This window comes from Amblyraja radiata, chromosome 5 (assembly GCF_010909765.2).
Source record: "Amblyraja radiata isolate CabotCenter1 chromosome 5, sAmbRad1.1.pri, whole genome shotgun sequence".
NCBI classification, from domain to species: domain Eukaryota; kingdom Metazoa; phylum Chordata; class Chondrichthyes; order Rajiformes; family Rajidae; genus Amblyraja; species Amblyraja radiata.
In genome coordinates this window covers 67,399,345-67,422,768 of record NC_045960.1, presented here as the reverse complement: position 1 = coordinate 67,422,768, position 23,424 = coordinate 67,399,345, and the positions used below count along the sequence as shown (strand labels likewise).

At 44.7% G+C, this 23,424-nt stretch overlaps 1 protein-coding gene across 1 annotated transcript in view; it reads right to left on the bottom strand.

Annotated features, from left to right (window-relative positions):
- The window catches only part of selenoi (selenoprotein I), a 42,997-nt gene extending 21,951 nt beyond the window's left edge, over window positions 1–21,046 (bottom strand). Inside the window, exon 1 of the mRNA XM_033021484.1 lies at window positions 20,879–21,046. Within this exon, the coding sequence (XP_032877375.1) occupies window positions 20,879–20,935 (57 nt within the window). The 5' untranslated portion in view covers window positions 20,936–21,046. The remainder of the gene's footprint in view (window positions 1–20,878) is intronic.
- Between the last annotated feature and the right edge of the window lie 2,378 nt (window positions 21,047–23,424).

The following is a 23,424-nucleotide window of genomic DNA, read 5'->3' as shown; positions in this document are numbered from 1 at the left end:
ATGGTAGACCATTTCCTACATTATCACTGCATCCAAAAATATCTAAAGTTTCACCTAGAATTTTAGCGATGGAATTTTTCTATATATTTTGGTGAATTCTTTTTAAATATTCTCAAGGAGATACGAGGCAAAGAATCAATTATACCATACATTTTTACTGACATGGGATCATAAAAAAGATGCAGAATAAAATTAAGATTCAGTATTGCCAATGTAAAATTGCCAGACTGTTATAAACGTCTGGTGCATTAATGCCCTTTAGGGAAGGATATTGCCATTCTCCTGCAGTCTGGCCTATATGGGATTTTAAGCCCACAAATGCATCTGACTCTCATAACTGAGGTTTGTAGAATAAACTAGTTTTGCCGGGTGCAGAAGGCAGCTATGATGCAGTTGTCGATGCAGTGGAGAGAGCTGGGGAATGATGCTGGGCTATGCATGGAACAAGGAGATTTCAACATAACCTAACAAAAAGGCAGGTATAGCTATGGCCCATGACCATACTTCTGACTTGACAAAAGTGAAAGGTGTCAAAAGAGAAGTTAAGAGCAAGGACAGGTTCTGTCCAGCAGGAGATGTGTTAGTTGAGGGCAACTGATTCAGCCTTAACTGGGGAACGGAGGTGTAAAGAGACTGGACGTCCATAGTAAAGATTTGGTAATGGGTAACCTAGGAACTGGAATCTATTGAAGTGGTGACGAGTGTGCAAGGTGTCTCAGTGTCGGTGACAGAGATGTCAGAATGATGGGTTAGATGCAGAGGCTGGTGGGATGAAAGTTAGGACCAAGGGAACTCTTTCCTTGTTCCATCTGGTGAGGTGGGGTGGAGGGGGAAAAAGATGTGAGATGTGAGATGTGAGAAAAGATGCGCAGGTCACAGAAAAGTGGAGTGATTGAACTCAGGGATGTTCAAGGAAGGTTATAATTGGTGAGCAGAGATATTAGGAGGATATGTAGGAGGGTACAGGAATTGACCAAATCAGGGAAACATGTACAAATCATGAACCACATCAAAGGACAAAGACAAAGGACATTTATTGTCACATACACCAATCGGTGCAGTGAAATCAAGTCTAAGGCTAAACAAGTCTGTTACAAACAGTTGACTTTCAGTGCTGTTTGCACAGTTAAAACGTGTCACCTTATGTACTCAAATGTTAACAAAGATGTGTAGGATGGAACTGCAAATACTGCTTTATTCCGAAGATAGACACAAAGTGCTGTAGTGACTCAGCATGTCTGGAGCATCACCATGTCAGGCAGCATGTCTGGAGAAAAGGAATAGGTGACATTTCGGGTCAAGACCCTTCTTCAGACTGAAAGTCAGGGGAAAGGGAAACGAGAGATAGGGAAGGTAAATAAAATAAATTAATGAAAGATATACCAAAAGCAATGATAATCAAGGAACGGTGGAGCCCACAATGGTCCATTGTTGGCTATGGTGTAGGTGATAACGAGTTATACAGAGTGAAACTCAACAGGACGACAGTGAAACTAGTATAACGACCAGGGGGTGAGAGGGACAGAGAGAGAGGTGATGCAAGGGTTACTTGAAGTTAAAGTAATCAATATTCATACCGCTGGGTTGTAAGCTGCCCAAACAAAATATGAAGTGCTGTTTCTCCAATTTGTGTTTGGACTCACTCCGACAGTATGGGTGGCCCAGTTCAGAAAGGTCGGAATGGGAATGGAAAGGGGAGTTAAAATGTTTGGCAACCAGATCCCATATGTCATGGAGAAGGGTGTCATTGGAAGAAACGCACATCAAAATTACTAGGTAGTCAAGAGTCAAATCAAGAGTCTAGAGAGTCAAGTCAAGAGAGTTTATTGTCATGTGTCCCAGATAGGACAATTAAATTCTTGCTTGCTGCAGCACAACAGAATATTGTAGCCATAGTAAGTAACTTTTGTAGGCATAGTAAGTAACTTTGATAACAACTTTTACTGAGCAGACAATAAACCATGCAATCAGCTGCAAGCAACAAAAGATGCTCAAATAAATTTCATCAAATGTAAAGAGCCAATAATGAGAATTTGTGTTAAATTTTCAATTCAAATGCAAAAAATCGTAGGCTAGCTGGAGCAAAAGTGGGGGGGGGGAAGAAAATTCATGTCTGGTACAAATATTGACTCCATTTTTTCACGTTATATTGTTTAGTTTATTAGTAGTATATTATTATTCACGTGTACCGGGAGGTACAGTGAAAAGCTTTTAGGTGCTTGTTATCCAGTCGTCAAAGAGACTACATATGATTACAATCAAACTCCCACAGCATACAGACACAGGATAACGGGTAAAACGTTTCACGCAAGATAAAGTCCATGTAGACCTCACATTGTGTGAGGTCATCTCCATTGTTTAAACAACTAATTGATGCGATCCGTATTTATAACTACAAATTTATGACTGAAGGACCCCGACCCAAAACAATGTCTATCCATGTTCTCCTGAGCTACTCAGCGTCTGTCTTCATGCTTATGGCCACACTATTCCACAAGGCCACATCAAAAACTTTCTGGAGCAGGGTCTCAACAGAGCTGCTTCTCTGGCACTTTTTTTCCTCAATGCTGATGCAATATGCCTCCAGCTCAGCTACTGCAGAACTAATGGAAGGTCTCAGCCTTGCCAGTATGAGATCCAATATAAGTGTGGTAGATCTTGACCAGGAGATGTTCCAGACTGACAATGCGATACGAACAGCCCCATCAAAGAATACGTCCATAAAGGCAATCTCACATTCCGACAGTAAATTCTGATTTGACTACTAGCATTTTACATCGGCCGGTACAGCGATGACTCGTTGTTACAATTATCTATGGTCGGATTTTTAAAAAATCCGTATTTAACAACGCAAAATTGTACATCAGTATTCTTATTGCATTTCCATACAAAATACGGAAAATCCGTAGTACTTGGCAGCTCTGTTGCTCGCCATTCACATTCCACCCTCTCTGTCCTGGGCCTCCTCCATTACCATATTTATGCCACAGGCAAACTGGAAAAACAGTACCTCATATTCAATTTGGGTAGCTTACAGACCAATTCCCCCAATTTCAAGTAACACCCCCTCACCCCTTCTCCTGCCCCCCATGCCAGTTTTCTCATCACTTGTCACATGCCATTCCCTCCCCATCACTCCTTTTTCATCTATTCCCATATTTTCTTTTATCCTCTTTCTCCTCCCCATCCACCCATACCCCTCCAGCATTACATTTCAGCCCTGTCTTATTTTCACCTCTAGGCTTTGACATTATCATCACCCATCACACGCCCTAATTTGTTTTAGCCATCACCATCCAGGCTTTGCCATAACCACTCCTCTTTTTCATGTATTTTCCCCCTACTCCACTCAGTCTGAAGAAGGGTTCCAACACAAAACATCATCTGTCCATCCCCCCCACAGATGCTGCCAGACCCATGGGTTTGTCCAGCACTTTGTGTTTTGCTTTATATCTGCTCCACCTAAAATTAGTAATGGTCTGTTGTATTATTCAAACATTCCCTTTAAAACATGGATTGCTTACTGCATCTGTGAGTCTTTGCCCACAGTGAACCACTGGACTGAACAGAAATGCACCCTGTTATTGTCAAGTTGACAATGCATCTTGAGATTTATTCAATGCATTTTTCAGATTTTCACCTCCCACCAAGTTGAAGAAAGGCCACCGATCACATGGCCTCCATTGAATTCAGCTGATGTAATTGCCAAGTGCAGCCTTTTACAAACTGCACAAAGGATTTCAGATTGTTAGCTAGCTGAGGTCAGTCATCGTGCAGCATCTCAAAGGCTCACATCTGCTCCCTTAACCCAAGAAAATGTTTAATTTTTCCCACTCCAGTCTCTGCAAGTCACTGGCATGGCAACTTTTATTGCCCATCTCCAATAGGTCTTGGCAACTTTTATTGCCCATCTCCAATAGGTCTTGGCAACTCATCTCAGATCATGCATCTCAGATTGCAGTCGAGAGTTGATGCAACTGCTGTCCCCGAGGCAAAACTGGCAGATTGTACTGGCCTAAAACAAATTAAGCTGCTGTTTTTTTTTAAGCAAATCATTAGATTAGATTAGATTAGATTAGATTCGTTTTATTGTCATTCAGACCTTTCGGTCTGAACGAAATTTTGTTTCCCTGCAGTCATACATATAATTTTTAAAAATGGCAAAAACACACAATCAACACAAATTTAACATCCACCACAGTGAGTTCACCAAACACCTCCTCACTGTGGTGGAAGGCAAAATCTTAAAGTCTCTGTCTCTTCCCCCTTTGTTCTCCCTCTGCGCCGAGGCGACGGTTCAAACTCCGCGGGTGGTTGCTGCCTCCGCCGCAACTCCAGGGCCGAGTCGGGTCTCCGCCGCTGCTGCTGCTGCTGCCGCCACCGCAGCTTCTGTGCCGAGCCGGGTCTCCGCTGCTGCTGCTGCCGCCGCTAGAGCTTCGGGGCCGAGTCAGGTCTCCGCTGCTGCTGCTGCCGCCGCCGCAGCTTCTGTGCCGAGCCGGGTCTCCGCTGCTGCTGCTGCCGCCGCCACAGCCTCGGGGCCGAGTCAGGTCTCCGCTGCCGCTGCTGTTGCTGCTACAGCTCCAGGGCCGAGCCGGGTCTCCGCTGCCGCTGCTGTTGCTGCTACAGCCCCAGGGCCGAGCCGGGTCTCCGCTGCCGCTGCTGCCGCCGCCACAGTTTCGGGGCCGAGTCAGGTCTCCGCTGCCGCTGCTGCCGCTGCTACAGCTTCGGTGCCGAGTCCGGTCTCCGCTGCTGCCACCGCCGCCGCCACAGTTTCGGGGCCGAGTCAGGTCTCCGCTGCCGCCGCTGCTGCTGCTACAGCTCCGATGTCGCCAGCTCCACCATTAGGCCTCGGCGCAGACGGAGACGGGGAATACGACCGAAGAAAAAGTCGCATCCCCCGAAGGAAGAGACCAAAACATGTTTCTCCCACCCCACCCACACACATACACAACTTAATAAAACAAAATTAACTAAAACATGACAATGAACAAAAACGAAAGAAAAAAACAGACGGACTGCAGGTGGGCCGCAGCTGTTAAGCCAGCGCCGCCATCTTGGAACAATCATAACAGAAAGGCCAGTCCATCAATTGGGGGGGGTTGCACGTAAGGCCATCGGGTCAATGGGCGGGACGCACGGAGCAGCTCAATCCTTCTGGAGGACATGGCAGTCTCCGGCATACACTGTTAACACACAAAACACAAACTTTCTTACCTGTTAAAAACCACCGATATGATAGCTTTTTGCGCTATGAATAATTGTGGAGGGCGACTGAGCGCTCTGAACTAAATGCTCTAGTATCTTTGCTCTGAACCCGTGCACCAAAGTGCAAACGGCCAAAGGAGCGCATCCCTTGGGACAACCCCCACTCTCCCCCCAGGGTCAGTGCTATCTGGCCACGGACGGCATCCGCCCCATCTCCCCCTTGTGCGGCCGCACGGGCTGTGGCTCCGGGCAGCTGACACACGGTGACGAAAACCCGGCAACGTCCTCGTCAGCTGCAGCAGAGTTCGAGACTGTCTTGTCCCTCAGCCCACCCAGAGTCACTGACCGCGCTGCACCGGCATTCAGACCCCCCCCCTTCCAGACGGCCCGGGGTCCGTGAGTGTGGAACCAGTCAGCGTGGAGTCCGGATGCTGGGACAGAAGACGGGCCCGCTGTACTGGCAGCCATAGTAAGTGCTTACCTGACGTTCACCACTTGTACTCCAGAAGGCGTTGCGTGGCGTGGCAACAGTATGGGTCAGGGGTCGTGACCTCTACTGCCGTGCAACATCCCTATTGCGATATTCTTCGCCCAATTATTTCTGGATAAAATGCACATTTTCCCCAACATTTGCAAAGATTTACTAGTGAACAGTGGCATTCAATGGCCATGTCTCGAATGATATAAATCTAGAGAATAACAATCCACTCCCAAAACAGGCTTCTTTTTCTTTTTTGGGAAAAAAAGGTCAAAATAAAAGATGCACAATATAAAACCAAAATCTCTGTTTCTTTTTTTTTGGAAGGTGGGGGAAGAAACAGAATGCAAGACAGTCTTAGATTTCTTGTAGAGTTGACATGGAGTCAGTGAAAAGCTTTGTTTGCTATAAACAAATTCCAGATGCATTCTTACTTATCCTGCTGTTAGAATGAATTCATACCATTGCTCCTGAAGAGCACATTGTAATAGGCACAAAATGCCGGAGTAACTCAGCGGGATGGGCAGCATCTCTGGAGCAAAGGAATGGTGACGTTTCGGGTCGAGACCCTTCTTCAGACCACATTGTACTGTTCCCTCACACACTACAAGACCTCCAAACCCCAACAACAACTTGCAAAAATCACCCAGAAGCTGAGATCATAACTTCATTTTGTTTGAAATTTAATTTATTCCCAAGAGTGACAAACTACGAGAACAGTTACTTTATTCCGAGTCAAATTAATTCCTATGGGATTTAAACAGCAGCAGACAGATTTTAAAAGCATCTTCAAACTTATTTGGACAGTAAATGAGCAAATACACCAGAGGATTTTAATTCAAATTACCATTTCATATTCATGCACCATTATCATGGCTGCAAATTATTTTCTTTGTAAACCACTGTTATTAAAAATGGTTCCCAACACTACATCAGGCCTGCTGCGTGAACAATCAAATGATTGCAATTAAAAGAATAAATGGCTAACATGAAGGGAATAAATGGGGTGATGGCACATTGCCTTTTACCCAGAGTAGGGGGATCAGAACCAAAGGACACAGGTTCAAGGTGAGAGAGGAAAGATTTAATAGGAATCCGTGGGACAACATTTTCCATTGGTATATGGAACTAGAGGAAATAGTTGAGGCAGTAGCAACATTTAAAAGAGATTTGGACAAGTACATGGATAGGAAATGTTTAGAGAGATATGGCCCAAACACGGGCAAGTGGGACAAGTGTAGATGGGGGCATCTTGGTCAGCATGGGTGTAGTAGATCAGTGTCACTCATCTTATGAGTTATGCTTTTATAGTTACGCCCACTAGCTTTACAGTAACCGTTCCTTGCCTGGTTCCCTTAGAATTAGAGAGACGTGCAAGTGTGAAGTCGTATTTGCTATGTAGTTAATAAAGTCTTTGGATCTTTATCTGGTGTAAGGTTCCAGTTATTTATAACAGCTGAAACACAACAATGGGCAAGTTGGGTTGAAGAGCGTTTCCATGCTCTAACACTATCTCAGCAACAATGCACCAACTGCTGTTTGCCAAAAGTTTAGCCATAATTATCACGAATGACACAAAACGAAACGCCTGAATACAGATGACATTTCCACTGGATTTTTTGCACAATTTGGATGTGATCAGCAAAACCAATTCTAAGACTAGCATTTGAATAACAAGCCTATAAGAGGAAACACCAAATGCTGGTTCAAGATTTAATTCACCCATATCAGTCAGCTTGCTGGTCACAAAAACATTCACGATTCAGGAAGATACATGGCAAGAAACAAATTGCTGCTGGAAGTCAACGGGTCAGGCAACATCTGTGCAGGGAATTGTAGACAATATTTTGCGTCAGGACCATTCTTCAGACTAATCACGCCATCTGATCATTGCAAGGGTTGCTTGAAATTAGAGAAATCAATATTAATACAGCTGTGGTGTAAGCTGCCCAAGCAAAATAAGAAGTGCTGTTCCTTCAATTTGCATGTGGCTTCACTCTGACACTGCAGGCGGCCCAGGACTGTTAAACTGAGTTATTTTGTCAATCTAAAGTCAACTTGACTCAAACACTTGTAGCTGTTGAAATCGATTCTTTATTCAGCCGAGACAAGTCTCTGAACCTTCCAACACAGAGCTGATGCTCTGGGGCGGGTCCAGAGAGGAGTAACTTTGTCATGTCATTTATACAGGTATTAGACATTTCAGATACAGAGTGTATGACAAGCTAGTAACCAATCATCTGAGTCCTTCTGGTGATTTACAACATCAGTCCCATGATCCCCTTTCCCTGGCCTCACAACCTTCGTTTGCCTGTGGTATAACTTTGCTTTAGAATTATTTTATTTCAACACAGCAAAACCCCAGTAGGCTCAATTATCAAAGACCACTCCTCAAAATATAAGATACATATGTAATACAATGATCACGTCATACACACTTTCCATACCAAGAAGAAAGATATTTCTATAAATCTAAACAAGATCTAATGTTTACATTCCTACTTAAGACAATACATTTCATAATTGCCTCACTACAATTTTACACATTTTATAATACTATTACATATGTATTTAAAACATGAATTATATGTTTGCCGAATTTACAGTTTCTAAGTTCAAAACACACACACATCTCCCAACCTAAGCATATATGGGTCATAAATCTGTCAACTTAATTAATAAGTGTTTGGTGCAAGGACACAACTCAATTCTAATTTGTAGCCCCTTTCCTGCTGGATTTCCAATCTCATGTACAAGGCAGAACACAAGGGAGATTTACAACTCAAACCATTACATCAGAATCACATCTGCTTCTTCGACTTCCTATAAACATATCCATCAATCTAATTCTCTTCCTCTCCAATCATCCATCCCTTATCACTACCTCATTATAATTTAACATAGCCAAGGCTAACTACAGGGTCTATTATCTCTCAGCCTTGAATTCTGTCTCAAACTCAGCATAAACTTCACAGCTCAAGTATGTGCCATAGAGAAAGAGCAGTTGACCTCTGGCCTAAGAAGAGGCCCATATTCAGCTATCCATTCTTCAACACAAAGTCATACCAAATACAATTTCCTCCAGTGTTATAATTGCCCCAAAGCAATAAACTAAGCTATGCAGGTTTAGGTTCAGGTCTCCATGTTTTGATTCATCTTTTCCTGCGTGTATGTTTCATTGTACTTTATTTTGTTAGGAAAACCTTAAGCTTTTCTTTTGCAAATTACCTAGCTTATATAAAAGTCACTATCCGAGTGGTTCTATTATATAATACTTCCTCAGGACAGAAAGGTCAGTATGGGAATGAGATGGGGAGTTAAAATATTTGGCCATTGAAAGGTCGAGAAGGACTTGGAGGAGCAGCACCTCATATGCTTACAACCCAGCAGTATGACTATTGATTCATGTAATCCTTGTATTACCTGTCCCTCCCCCACGCTAGTCGTCTTGCTAGTATCATTGTTCATATCCCTTCATTATCACCTCTTCCACAGCCTACAATGGACCATTATGGGCTCCACTTTCCTTTGGTTGTCGGTGAAGGCTCTGATTTGTTCAGGACCTTTCTCTTCAGTTTTCCTCCCCCCCCCCCCCCCCCCCCCAACTCTCAGTCTAAAGAAGGGTCTCAACCTGAAATGTCACCCATTCATTTTCTCCAGAAATGCTGCTTGACCTGCCAAGTTATTCCAGCATCATGTGTATTTTATTTAGATTAGATTAGATTAGATAGCCTTTATTGTCATTCAGACCGAAGTCTGAACGAAATTGCAGCAGTCAAACATACAATACAATAAAAAACAACAATAAACACATATTAACATCCACCACAGTGAGTCCACCCAGCATCTCCTCACTGTGATGGAGGCAAAAGTCTTAGGGCTGCAGTCTCTTCCCTCGTCTTCTCCCTCTGCGCTGAGGCGATACCCCACCGGGCGATGTTAAAAACTGCCCCGACATGGGCGCCGTACCTCCCTCGGGCTGGGCCGCCCCGACATGGGCGCCGTACCTCACTCGGGCTGGGAACGCCGTACCTCCCCGAGCTCGGCCACTCCGACGGAAGCACTGTTCCAGCCCCGAGCCGGGCTGCCCTCACGGGAGCGAGCTCAGGGCGAGTCCTGGCGGGCTCTGCCTCCTGAGCCTCGAGGTCGGCAGCTCCGCCATTAGGCCTCAGCGCAGATGGAGGCAGAGAAGGGGAATACGACAAAAAAGTCGCATTCCCCCGCAGGGAGAGACAGCAAGCCCCATTTCAACCCCCCCCCCCCCCCCAAACACAAACTAAAAACCAAAACTAGACTAACCAAAACGAAATAAACAACACAAAAAACACAAAACAAACAGGACTGCCGGTGAGCCGCTGCAGCCAGAGCCGCGCCGCCACTCCGATCATTTAAAAGACCATTTGACATATTCCACAATGATCATAGCAATGAAAGTACACAGGAAATAATTAATATATCAAGTTTTCCCTACCGGTTCAGCACGTAATGTACAAAATAATACTTTGTATTGTTTACAACCCAAAGAATTGAACATTGAATTGTTCGATTTCAGGTAACTAACCAACCAACTCCCCACCCCCCTCACCCAAAACCTTTTCCCTGTACCCCATCTGGACGTTCATCCATTTCTCCCACATTCCTGCCCCTTTTCCATTTCCCCGCCCTTTTCCACCCATATCCTGTCCTCACATTTCATAACTCTTCTCTCTTTATCTCACAGCCCTTTGCCCCAGAGTTATTCCAGCACTCTCTTATTTTGTAAATCAGTATCTGCAGTTTATTGTTTTTACAGTAAACTTTCTTTCACTTTCAAATGCTGACTAACTAATTTCATTCTCCTGCACTCTCAGTTTTGGTTTGGATGTACATCTCCAGAGGATTATATCATGCTGCCTTATTATACAATTGCCTAAATTACTTGTTATAGACTAACCCAAAACATTATAATTATGTGGTCATTGTGAATCAATACAAGGATTCAACTCCCTTGGAATCATGCACAGAAATGCTATATTTGTTCTGAACATTTAACCAACGCATGATACAAAGCATAGCTTTAATACCAAACACAACACACATAAACATTTAAGGAATCCTTCAAGACTGAATAAGCTGACTGATGTACCAATTCTTCCCAAGGATATAGAAAGCCTTGCATTGTACACGCTCTTGTGCTTTTGGGACGACAGATGGCACAATGGGCTAAGTGTTCGGCTGGCAACCGGAAGGTAGCCGGTTCGAATCCCGCTTGGAGTGCATACTGTCGTTGTGTCCTTGGGCAAGACACTTCACCCACCTTTGCCTGTGTGTGAATGTGTGTGAATGTGTGTGAGTGATTGGTGGTGGTCGGAGGGGCCGTAGGCGCAGATTGGCAGCTCCGCTTCCGTCAGTCTGCCCCAGGGCAGCTGTGGCTACAGAAGTAGCTTACCACTGAGTGTGACTGAGGAGCGAATGAATAATGCGATGTAAAGCGCCTTGAGTATTAGAAAGGCGCTATATAAATCCCATCCATTATTATTATTATTCATTGTACTGATTTCATCAGATACATCATGCGGCATATCTACGTCCACCGTAAATACCAAATACGTTTGAATCTATTTCCAACATTAATTAAATTGCATTTCAACATACCCCACGCTGATCACCAAAAACAATTTTCCCAGTTCCACAGAAATTAATTTTCATTGGAAATATACAGAGACACGCATAAGAAAGGCAGCATTTCATTACTCCTGCCAAATAGTTCATGACAAATTCAAAACTAGTCACATTTCTATTGGTAAAGTACACATTTATCTCAAGAAGGATCTCGACCCGAAACGTCGCCAATTCCTTCGCTCCATAGATGCTGTCTCAGCCGCTGAGTTACTCCACAATTTTGTGTCTACCACACATTTATTAATATTGTTGCATAGAGATTTGCTATCTTTCAAATGTTGCTGAATTGTAGCACCCTCAAACAAAGATCCTCTATATGATCCTGAGCAGTACTTATTCAGGGAAGGGGGTAGGGGAGGGTGGAGGGTGGAGGGTGGAGGGTGGAGGGAGGGCAGGAGGGAGAAGCGGTAGGGGAGAGAGGAGGAAGAGTGTGGAGGGAGGGGGAGGGGGAGAGGGGTACGGGGGAGAGAGGGGGAAGAGAGTGGGTGGGGGCAGTCCATCTATTCCCCACTCCCTATCACCCCCACACCTCTCCCTCTATTCCCACACTCTCCCTCCTCACCTCCCCCATCTCCCTCCCTCCTCTCCCTCAATCCCCCCACTCCCCTTCATCTCCCCAGGATCTCGCCTGTCCTCCGGATCTGCATAACTTGCTCGTTCACAGAGAGGAACACAGAACAGGGAGGAGTCAGAGAGAGAGAGCGAGAGAGCGAGAGAGAGAGAGAGAGAGAGAGAGAGAGAGAGAGAGCTAGAAAGAAAGAAAGAGAAAGAGAGAGAGAGAGAGAGAGAGAGAGCTAGAAAGAAAGAAAGAAAGACAGAAAGAAAGAAAGAAAGAGGGGGAGAGGGACCGAGAACCCGAGACGGACCCGAGAGCTCCAGTACTGGGCCCGAGAGAGGGAGGGGGGGGTAGAGAGGGAGGGGGAGGTGAGTAGAGAGGGAGGGTAGATGGATGGTGGTAGAGTGGGAGAGGGGCAGTGAGAGAGGGAGGCAGTGAGGGAGGGAGGTAGAGATTTTACCCCATCTCCCTCCTCCTCATTTCCCTCAACCTCACTCCCATTCCCTGCCCCAGGACCTACCCAGGTCGTAAAGCAGCGCCAGGGCCTGGAACGGCCTGGTTCTCGTACTCGACCTGGCCCTGGCCCTGGCTATAGACCCAGGCTCGTCCTTGGTTCCACCGGCGGCTTCTTTCTCGGCCCCGCTCACGGCTCCATCCCAAGCCCTGGGCTCGGCCCTCACTCCAGCTGCAGCCTACTCACCAGGCACCGGGCGGCCAGCAACTGCCGCCACTCCTCGTTCACCGGAATGTCTCGTCCTGCCTTGTGAGTGCATTGTGACGATAGTCAGCTTTGTTTTCTCAAAATGGGTGGGTTTGGGCAGTTTTTAAAATTTCAAGGATCAAAAAGTTCAGAAATATAGGTGGAAATACGACGGGAAGATGTTTATCACCTCCAGGGGAAAAATGTGAGTAGAATGTTCGCATCTCTGAAATAGAAATAAGTTCTTCAACTGTTCGGCCATTCAATGAGACCAAGGCTCATCTGTGAATCCATTAAAAAAAATTTAGCATCCCAACTCAAAATTAATACGCATCAGTTTGAGTACAAGCCCTCTATTGTAAACTCCCTTTATTGGTTAGCCTCAACATCTCTGTGATTTCAGTCTAATTTTACCACCAACACTTGTTTGAAGAAGTGCAATCTTCCTTTTTTATACAAAAAATATTCTAGTTTCCACATCATTACGGTAAATCCAGTGACTGAAGGATGTTAGGCCTGAAGGCTGTTCTAATCAGCATGGTTTAGGTTTAGATTTAGATTTATTTTCACATGTTATGAGGTACAGTGAAAAGCTTTGTCTTGCATGATATCCAAACAGATCAGATATGCTATACATAAACACAATCAAGTCAAACTCAAGTACAATAGATAAAGAGTAAGATACAGAGAGCAGAACAGAATTCTCAACAGCACATCACTTCCATGGACAGTCCAATGTCCACAATGGGGTAGAGGACAATTGCAGAATACCACAGCTTATGGAAAGACTATTCAGACGTCTGATAAGAGGGAAAGAAGTGGTTACTGAGTCTGATGAGGTGAGCTTTCAAGCTTCTGTACCTTCTGCCGATTGGAAGCAGGGAAAAAAATTACCAGGGTAGTACATGCCCTTGGTTATGATGTGTGCTTACCCAAAGCTGCATGAAGTGTAGATGGAGTCAATGGTGTTAAGTCTGGACTGTGCGATCAGCTGTTCCTAAACCAAGCTGTGATGAAACCCAACTGAATCCTTTCTATGGTGCATCGGTGGAAGTTTGTAAGTCATTGGAGGCATGACAAATTTCCTTAGTCTCCTTCGGAAGTAGATACATTCATGTGCCTTCTAGGCAAATGTCTTAGGCATTGTTATTGTCCCAGCTATTTTGACCGCTCATTCCAAATACCTACTACCTGTGAAAACGCTCGGGTTACAATCAAATTCTTTTTCAATGACCTTTAACCTATGCCCTCTAGTCATTTTTTCCACTCACATGGGAAAAAAAGACCGAGGGACGATGAAAATCTTGTTTGTAGCAATAGTGTCACAAACACCGATGTGTGTGGATTCACCCCCTTGAAGGTTTCTCTTACGTTGGTCTCAGAGATCGAGATCACAAGGTAGTCAAGGGCTGCAGGGCGCATGTGTTGTTGCGTCATTGCCTTTCAAAGCATGGATAAAAACCATAGAGTTCATCTGGAAATCATGCATTGTTGCCCATTATTACAAAAAATTCAAATTTGTTCAGAAACCGTGCAAGTAAATTTTAGAAAATAAAAATACATTTTGCCAAAAAATGAAACTAAAACCTACAGCTGAACAAAGAGATAAAAACAAAGAAAGCCCCAATAACAAGTCTCAGTCAATGAGAAACCGAAAGCAGACAGAAAAAGAAGAGAGGATAATTGGTGAAGAAAAATACACAAAATTTCAAATAAGTAACTAAGAATTGATGGGACAAGAATAAATTGGGAAACTATATTTGATCAAAAATACAAATTATTTTCAGAAATTCTGCTAACAAAACCAGTGAAGGTGGTGGAGGCAGGTTCGTTTTTATCATTTAAAAATAAATTGGATAGTTATATGGATGGGAAAGGAATGGAGGGTTATGGTCTGAGCGCAGGTATATGGGACTAGGGGAGATTATGTGTTCGGCACGGACTAGAAGGGTCGAGATGGCCTGTTTCCGTGCTGTAATTGTTATATGGTTATATGGTTATATGGTTATAAAAACATTACTACTTGAGGTCAGGACAACAGCACCACAGTGACAGGTTAAAATGCATCAGTGGAAAAATCCTCCAGCCATTAAACCCATTTTTTTGCTATTGTTATTTTTTAATATTGCTTGAATAAAGAGTGAACATCCCACAAATCATTTTCTATTGCACCATCTCGACATGAAAACTCCAGTACAAATTGTAAATAGTTCCAATGCTCCTGGAAGTTGAAAAAGACAGCCTAATCTCAGCCTAATGGAAGCTGGTGGCTGTTAACCTTTTTGCAGAGAACACAGTACTGAGTGAGCTAAGATTTTAGTACAAATGTCAAAATTCTCATGACAGCTAACAATTACACTCACTATAATATTGATAATAACAGTTAACAAAATTGAATTTCAACCCCCTGCATTAATGCTTCAATTACTTATTGTTCAATTAAGTCAATCACCTCCTTGGGACTTCCAGGAATTCGTTACACATTTTTGCTACAACTATTGTGCATAATAGCAAGGATCATCCAAGTTGCCACCTGCTGATACTGCAAATGCAAGGAATTAGATGGGAAATTAAATTCAAGCCGATCAAGCCTCATTTCCTTCCAATTTCCCATTTCTTGATCTCACCAACTCTATCACAGGAGATAGATTATCGACTGATGTCTATTACAAACCCACTGATTCCCACAATTATCTCGACTGCACTTCTTCCCTCTCTTCTTCCTGCAAAGACTCTGTTCCCAACTAAATTCCTCCCTCTACGCTGCAGCTGCGCCCAAGATGAGGTATTCCATATCAGGACATCCGAGATGTCCTCATTCTTTAGGGAACAGGGGTTCCCCTCTTCCATCATAGATGAGGCCCTCACACGTGTTTCCTCGGTACCACGCAGCTCCGCCCTCGTTCCCCCTCCCCCTAGTCATAACAGGGACAGTCTTTACCTTTCACCCCATTTGACATCTCATACAACACATAATCCTCTAGCATTTTCACCACCCTCAATGGGATCCCACCACGAATCACATTGTCCCATCACCACCCCTTGCCGCCTTCCACAAGGACCGTTCCCTCCGCAACTTCACATCCCTTCCCATTCAAACCACCCGCTCCCGAGGTACTTTCCCCAGTAACCACAGGAGATGCAACAGCTGTCCCTACACCTCCTCCCTTGACTGTCCAGGCACTCCGACAGTCCATTCAGGTTAGGCAGATGTTCACTTGCACCTCCTCCAATCTCATCAACTATATCCGTTGTTCAAGATGTGGACTTTCATACACCAGGATCATTCCGCTGAACACCTTTGCTCAGTCCGCCTGGACCTATCTGATCTCCCGGTTGCCAAACACTTTAATCGCCTTCCCATTTCCACATTGACCTTTCTGTCCTTGGCCTCCATTGTCAGAGTGAGGCTAATCACAAATTGGTGGACCAGCATATTTTGGTATAAATCAACCCAGTGGTATGAATATTGATTTCTCTAACTTCAAGTAACCCCTGCATTCCCTCTCTCCATCCCCAGGGCTCTAAATTAGCGTTTGCCCGGATGCCACTGACTACCCAAAGTGCCGCCGGGCTACCTAAATGTCGAGTCATTTTGCCCGGCTTGGCACGCAGATACTGGTTTATACCGTAGACACAAAAAACTGGAGTAACTCCGCGGGTCCGGCAGCATCTCTGGAGAAAAGGAACGTGACGTTTTGTGTCGTCGATGGTTGTGGGAAAGATGCTAAGTGTGGCGTGATGGAGGCTCGGAGCGAATGACGGGCCCTGCACAGCAGCAACGGCGGAGGCTCCATCTCCTCCTCCTCCCGCACACCGCCCGCCTAATAACGGCCGCTGCCTGCCACTCCGCCAACGGCGCTTTCATAACAAACCCTTGGAGGAGGGAGGTGTGGGTCAGAGGTGGAAGTTGGGGGGATAGAGCGCGGTGATTGGAGGACGGAGACGTGCTGAAACACTCTCGGCAGACCTTCACCGCAGCCAGGATCGATCCCGGTCTCCGGCGCTGCAATCGCTGCCGAACCGCCACTGGACCAGCCCCCCCCGGGGGTGGCCAAAGACGTCAGGAGTCAGATGGGAGCGGTGCCCCCAGGCCCACAGCCAGTGCAGAGAAGCAGCGCTAAACCCAGCTCAACTCTGCCTGTCCCGCCAGGTTAACCTACAGCCCTGTCTGGATTGAGACAGGGCTGTAGGCGAGACAGGCAGAGTTGAGCTGCATTTAGCGTTGGATTGAGCTGAAATTACCGTTCACAGGGTCTCCGAAGCCTCGCACGTGTGCGTGAGTGTGCGTAAACGCACGAGGCCGCCAAGATATTCTGTCCCCCGGTCCCCTCCATATTTGTATAGCAATTTCCGTGCCTGACAGGGACGGCCAAGGCAGCGATGATGCCGGTGGTGTCCAAGGAGCGCTGGCCTTCCTTCCCGCCTCCTCTGCCCCTTTCTCTCTCTCTCTCTCTCTCATTACCCCCCCTCCACTCCCATTAACCTGAGACCCCTCCTCTCCATCCTGCACTGATCCCCATTCCAGTCTCTATTCAGTCCTCACTGACATCCCCTGTGCTCCCCTCATCTACTCCCCCTACCCCCCCCCCCTCCCCCCATCTATTCATCCTGCACTGATCTCCCTATCCACCTCGCATTGATTCTACTTCCACTCCCCATCAATCCTACACTGGTCCCCCAATTCATCCTGTACTGACCACCCTTCCCATCCATCCTGCACTGCTCCTCCCATTCATCCTGCACTGCTCCCCCCATCCATCCTGCACAGACCCCCCCCCCTATTCAACCCCCCCGCCATCCCCCGTGCTCTCCCCTCATACTTTTACCCACTCCAACCAACACGCACTAATTCCCCTGCCTCAATCCATCCAATCCGCACTGATTGCCTTCTCAAGCCGCCCCCCCCCCCAACCTTTAAATATATTACCAAAAGAACATTTGCTGCATTTATGTCCTTTGGCCATCTCTTGTTAGTTAGTGAGTGTGATGTTTAACCTGTCAGATGGGTACAGTCAGTTTTAACAGCTATTATCATAAAATGCCTTTAGAAAATTCCTTGCAACCTGTATATTTTGTTGTGGATAAATTATGTGGGAAGCGAGAGTGTTTCTGTACCAATAGCAATAACGACCAATGCTATGGCCATGTCATGATAATTTTCGGTCCTTCACAGAAACCATGCTTGCATCAATCTGTAGTGTGCATGATTAAGCATATATGTTGTCATGGTCCAGGATCTATTGACACAGGTTGATCATACGCTGAATAATCCAACCACATTTTTGTTTGGAAGTGGAAAGAAATAATAAAAATTGCATTCATTGCAATGTGTAAAAAGAGTTGAGATACTGTATTATCATTTTGCTGCATGTCATTGTGGTATATATCATGTCTTGATTGGTGAATATGTTACTTTGTGACTTTATTTGAAGCAGAATTGAGCATAATTCCAACTGGTAACTACGCACTTCGTCCGAGCACGCAAGCCATCTTAAATGACCACCTAAACTGTCACAAGATAGCATGAGATTTAGAAATGCAGTTTAATTTTACTCCACACGATTCAACAACAAAAAATGGACGAGGATGGGCATGAACTGCTGGGCTGGGTGTCATACATCCAGCACTCTTAATGTGCTGGCCAACAGCAACTAGCAATATAGATTGAAACCCTGGCAGGCCCAATGGCGCTGGGGCAACAGCAAGAGACCCTGCTCGAGGATGAAAGGAGCTTGGCAAGTGTGACTAGAAGAATGGATTGAATGAGCAACAGCAGAAGAGGCCTTTTTAAACACAGAAGAAAGACACCAATATGGGGGAACTACAGCTACAGAAAATAAGGCTTATTAACTAGCAATGTACATCAGCGACCAGCAGACAGAGTCACTTCTTGGCAACTGATGAAATTTCAAGCATGGAATACAATATAACAATCATCCACATGTAATCAGCAGAGGAAAGGGCAAATCAGCTGGCAGCTCACCAGACACCACACGGCTATCAGAACTAAGTGCTTGAGCTGCCAGTTGCAACAATTACTTTACCATTTGTATCTATTTTAGAACAGCTAAAACAGTTTGCCCAACACCATTTGTAAATGCGTAAAAGATTTATCTTAAGGCAAAATAAAAGTACCAACCATTCTTAAAGAGAAATTCAATTACTTTTTGCACACAAGAGTCTATAAATGCTGGAATGTGGAGCAAACAATAAATTGCTGGAAGATGCCAGCAGGTCCTGATGAAGGGACCAAACCAAAAACATTGAACAACACTTTGACTCTGCAGGTACTGCTCAATCCCCTGTTATTTGTTTTTAATTACTTCCACAATTACGAAGACACTCACTACAATCTGTTTCAGTTATACAGGGTCACCGCATAACTGAAACTACATGTCTAATCCTGTTCTTATTAAATGGGATCCAAGATTTTGTAGTGTAAATTGTGCAATCCTATATATTTTGCCACTCAAAACAAATCAACATTGAAAATTATTTCATTTGTAAAAGTTTTACTGACATGGCACATTCCTCTTTCCAAAACACAAACACCACACTTGCTGTTAACACCAGAAATAATTCCGTCAGGTCCTAATAAGCAACTAAGCTATATTTTAAAATAACCAGGTACAGACATAATTATTGACACCAGTGCAGACACCAGTCTGAATAAGGATCGCGACCCGAAACATCACCCATTCATTCTCTCCAGAGATGCTGCTTGTCCCGCTTTTTGTGTCTATCTTCAGATATAATTATTATTCAGAATTACACCATTGAATCATCTATATCTACAAACCTTTATTAGAAGCACTAGTGTGAGACAACTGATTTTTTGCTGGGACACCAGAGGGTTTTTTATTCATTCGCAGGACAAGAACACCACAGGAAGGCCATCATTTATTGTCCATGTCTGTCTGACCCATCAACACATACAAGGCAGTTAGGAGTTAATCACATTTTGAAATCTCACACAGGCCTGACAAGCATATTTCCTTTCCAGACATAACTGAATCAGTTAAGCTTTTACAGTACCCTAGTTTGGTGGCCACTACTACTAACACAGAATATTTGTTTCATACATTAATTCTAGTACAGGTACATGAATTTAAGTTCCTCAGCTGCCAAGATGGAATTTGTGTTCTGTCGCTGGATAAACAGTTCAGATAAACATTACAAACGATTTACGACCAAAAATGCAACTTTATGCAAATTCACCAAATTCACAGTGTCTTAAGCTTTTTCTCAAGTTAGTGATAAAGAGTAACAGAATATTGCATGGAATCCATTAAACAAGTCCAGCAGTTCATTTCAACAGCCCCTTGTATTCCCAACTATAATTATTCCATGCATTTTTATTCATATTTCAGGATTTGAGTGTCACTGGGACAGCAATGATTATCCATCCCCAATTGCCCCAAAAAGTGAAAATAGATCTGGAGATTAAAAATGGCAAATTATTACATTATAAAACGTGTACAAGTCTATAGCGAATAAAAACACATGCTGGGATGTACCATTCAAAAACAAGGTTGTGTTAAAACTGTAAACAAAAATCTGACAGACCACAGTAAAGAGTTCTGCTGTTCTAGTTTCCTTGTTTTTAACATATTTTAACATTGAAACTATGCAAAGAATAACAGAAAAAGATCAGGTCTGACAAAATACAACCATCAAGCCAAGAATTTCATTTATAAAAAATATGACCGAGTTAATAGACTTTTAGTTACATAGTATTAAATGCAGAAAAACGTTTAAATTGTACAATGATTGAAGTTGGGACCATAAACCGTCACAAATAAATCCCATTGCGAATTTAGATGAAACTTCCAGAGAGGACAGTGAACTTTATGAGTTATAGAGGTATGAAGAACGGGGGAGGGATTGTTGGCGTACGGGAGGAGGGAGAAAACGGAGTGGAGGAGAGTGAGACAGGGGAGGGCGGGGGCTTAGCCCGGCGCCGCAATGGGTGGATGGGAGGGAGCGAACGGGGGGAACGGAGGCCCCCGCTGGGGTGGGAGGTGGAGGAAGGGAGGACAGGATGGGTAGGAGCGAGGATGGTGGCATGGAGGCCCCCGCCGGGGTGGGTGGGGCACACGGACGGTGGTCCCTCACCGTGGCCGGTGTGTGTGTGTGTGGGCCCGGTGCTGTTACCGGTGCTGTGTGTGGACCCGGTGTTGCCGGTGCCGCCGGTGCTGTGTGTGGGCCCGGTGCTGTTACCGGTGCCGCCGGTGCGGGTCCGGGTGCCCCCCCCACTCCCCCCGCGCGCCCTCACCTTGTACTTGTCGAATCCGGCCAGCTGCTCCTCTGTGACGTACTCGTAGGAGAACATGACGGGGGCGCGGACGGTTAACGGGCGGGAGCGGGAGAGCGAGCGGCGTCACAGCCCCGCGCCTCTCGCGCCCGCACAGATATCCCAGCGACAACGAGCGCGCCGCGGACAGGAGCGGCCGCAGGGCGGTGGAGGGGGGCATCCGCGCACAGCGCCGCCCGCAGGACAGCAGCGCCCTCACCCCAGAACTGACACAAAGTGCTGGAGTAACTCAGCGGGACGGCAGCATCTCTGGAGAGAAGGAATGGGCGACGTTCCCTTCTTCACACTGAGTCAGGGGAGAGGGAAACCAGAGGTGTGGAAACGACAGATCAAAGCAGACGATGCAAAGAAAGTGTACCAGGCATGCTCCATATGGAAGCACTGTATTCAAGTTGAAAACAATTTGCCACCTCCCCCTCTTTCCCATGTTATATTTTATGTGCTAATTCAGTTGGACTCCTCTGGCCATGAAGCCGTCTGTACCAGGGCTTGAGACACAATTACCATTGGTTCATGATTTTCTTTCTTCAATCAGATTGTTATGTTTAAGAAGGAACTCCAGATGCTGGTTTAAACCGAAGATTGTTCTTTATCTCTCCACATCACCGTCTATACCTCTCATTTCCCTTATCCCAAACCAGTATGAAGAAGGGTCTCGACCCAAAACGTCACCCATTCCTTCTCTCCAGAGATGCTACCTGTCCCGCTGAGTTACTCCAGCTTTTTGTGTCTATCTTCAGATTGTTATGTTGTTCTTCTTGCTCCATTCATGACCTCCCACTCACTATTGCCTGGCCCAGCCACCATCCCTTTCCCTTCACCTCACATGTACCCAAAGTAGGCCCCAACACCAGATACCATCCTCAATGTTCATTTTGATTAACTGCAAGGCAAGTGATTGTCAGCATTCACCTTGGCAAGATCTGTTCCCAGCATGGCCTAGGTGCTCCTCCTGACCCTCAATGATTTTTAGAGGTGGTTATGAAGATAATGTTGTAAAGCTTTGTTTTGCATGCTATCCATTCAGATTAGACCGTTTTATACATGAATTCAATCGAGTCAAACTTGGGTGCAATGGAATGTGGGGGGATGATGTGGCATGCAGCGTGTGTGGCTCAGCATTACTGGGTACCAGTTCCATAGATGGAGTCCAGTGTCCGCAATGGGGAGCAGGTAGATCAGACGGTACCCTGGCTAATGGAGGGACTGTTTTTTTTTGTTTGATTTTTTAATTTAATTCTTTATTTCGAACAGAAGAAAAAGCAAGTGTGAAACAGTATACAAAAAAACAAAACAAGAATATTTATAAAGTGTCATAAACAATATCTATAAATAAATGAAATCGTATGTGTCCGAAAAGGAGCAGGAAGAAGCCAAAGCTTAATTCCCACCCCTTATTCAACTGCTTATAATTATCTTATACAAATTTAGCACCTATATGTACATCATATGTACACCAGCAACTATATGTACACCAAATTATTTACATTTATACACTAATCAAATATACAAAAAAAGAGAGAAAAAAAGAAAAGAAAAAACCCTCATATACTATACAGTATCTCTTGGTCATATATACAGCCCATCATCCTATAATCACCCTTCCCAATACAATCAGTATAACAAATATCCCACTCACAATCACCTATCCTCATCCCAATATCCCATTCAGAGGGCAAATGGAAAAGGGGAAGAGCCTGTTCCTGAGTCAGGCGGTGCATGCTTTCAAGCTTCTGTATCTTTTGTCCAATGGGACAGGGAGAAGAAGGAATGACGGGTGGAACAATTATTGAATGATTGAATACTTTATTGTCATATGTGACAAGTCACAGTGAAATTCTTTGCTTGCATACCAGAGTTATGCAAATAGTTGCCCATAAAGGGCACTTACAAAGTACCCCCGTGCCAAACTGTGATGTAAACCAACAGTATGCTTTCTGTGGTCCATCTGTAGATGTATGTTTCAATTATTTTATTGAGTCAATGGAAACATGCCGAATTTCCTCATTCTCCTAAGGAAGTAGAGGTATTGATGTGCCTTCTTAGCTGCCACTTCAATGTGATTGGTCCGTAACCGATTGTTGGTAATAATAACGCCAAGCAGCTTGAAGATCTCAACCATTTGCACTTCGTCACCATTGATACTGATTAGGGCACGTACTCCACCATGCTTCCTGAAATCGATAATTAGCTCCCTTGTCTTGCTGACATTGAGGGAAAGGTTATTGCCCTGATGCTATGTTAATAAGTTCTCTATATCCTTCCGTATTAGGTTCACTATCTCCTTCCTGTATTTTTAGTTTCCCCCCATTGTGTGGCAAATAAATTATATCTATCTATCTATCTACATCCCAGTTTCTGCAATTGTTGGGTTGGACAGTGGCAGATGCCCCTGGCAGAGTGATGGGATCTATTGTTAAGGGAGTAGTAATTTACCCTTGGAGATTAATAATGAGTCATCACGTATTCATGAAAAATCAGATTTCACAAAAGATTTGCAAGAATGT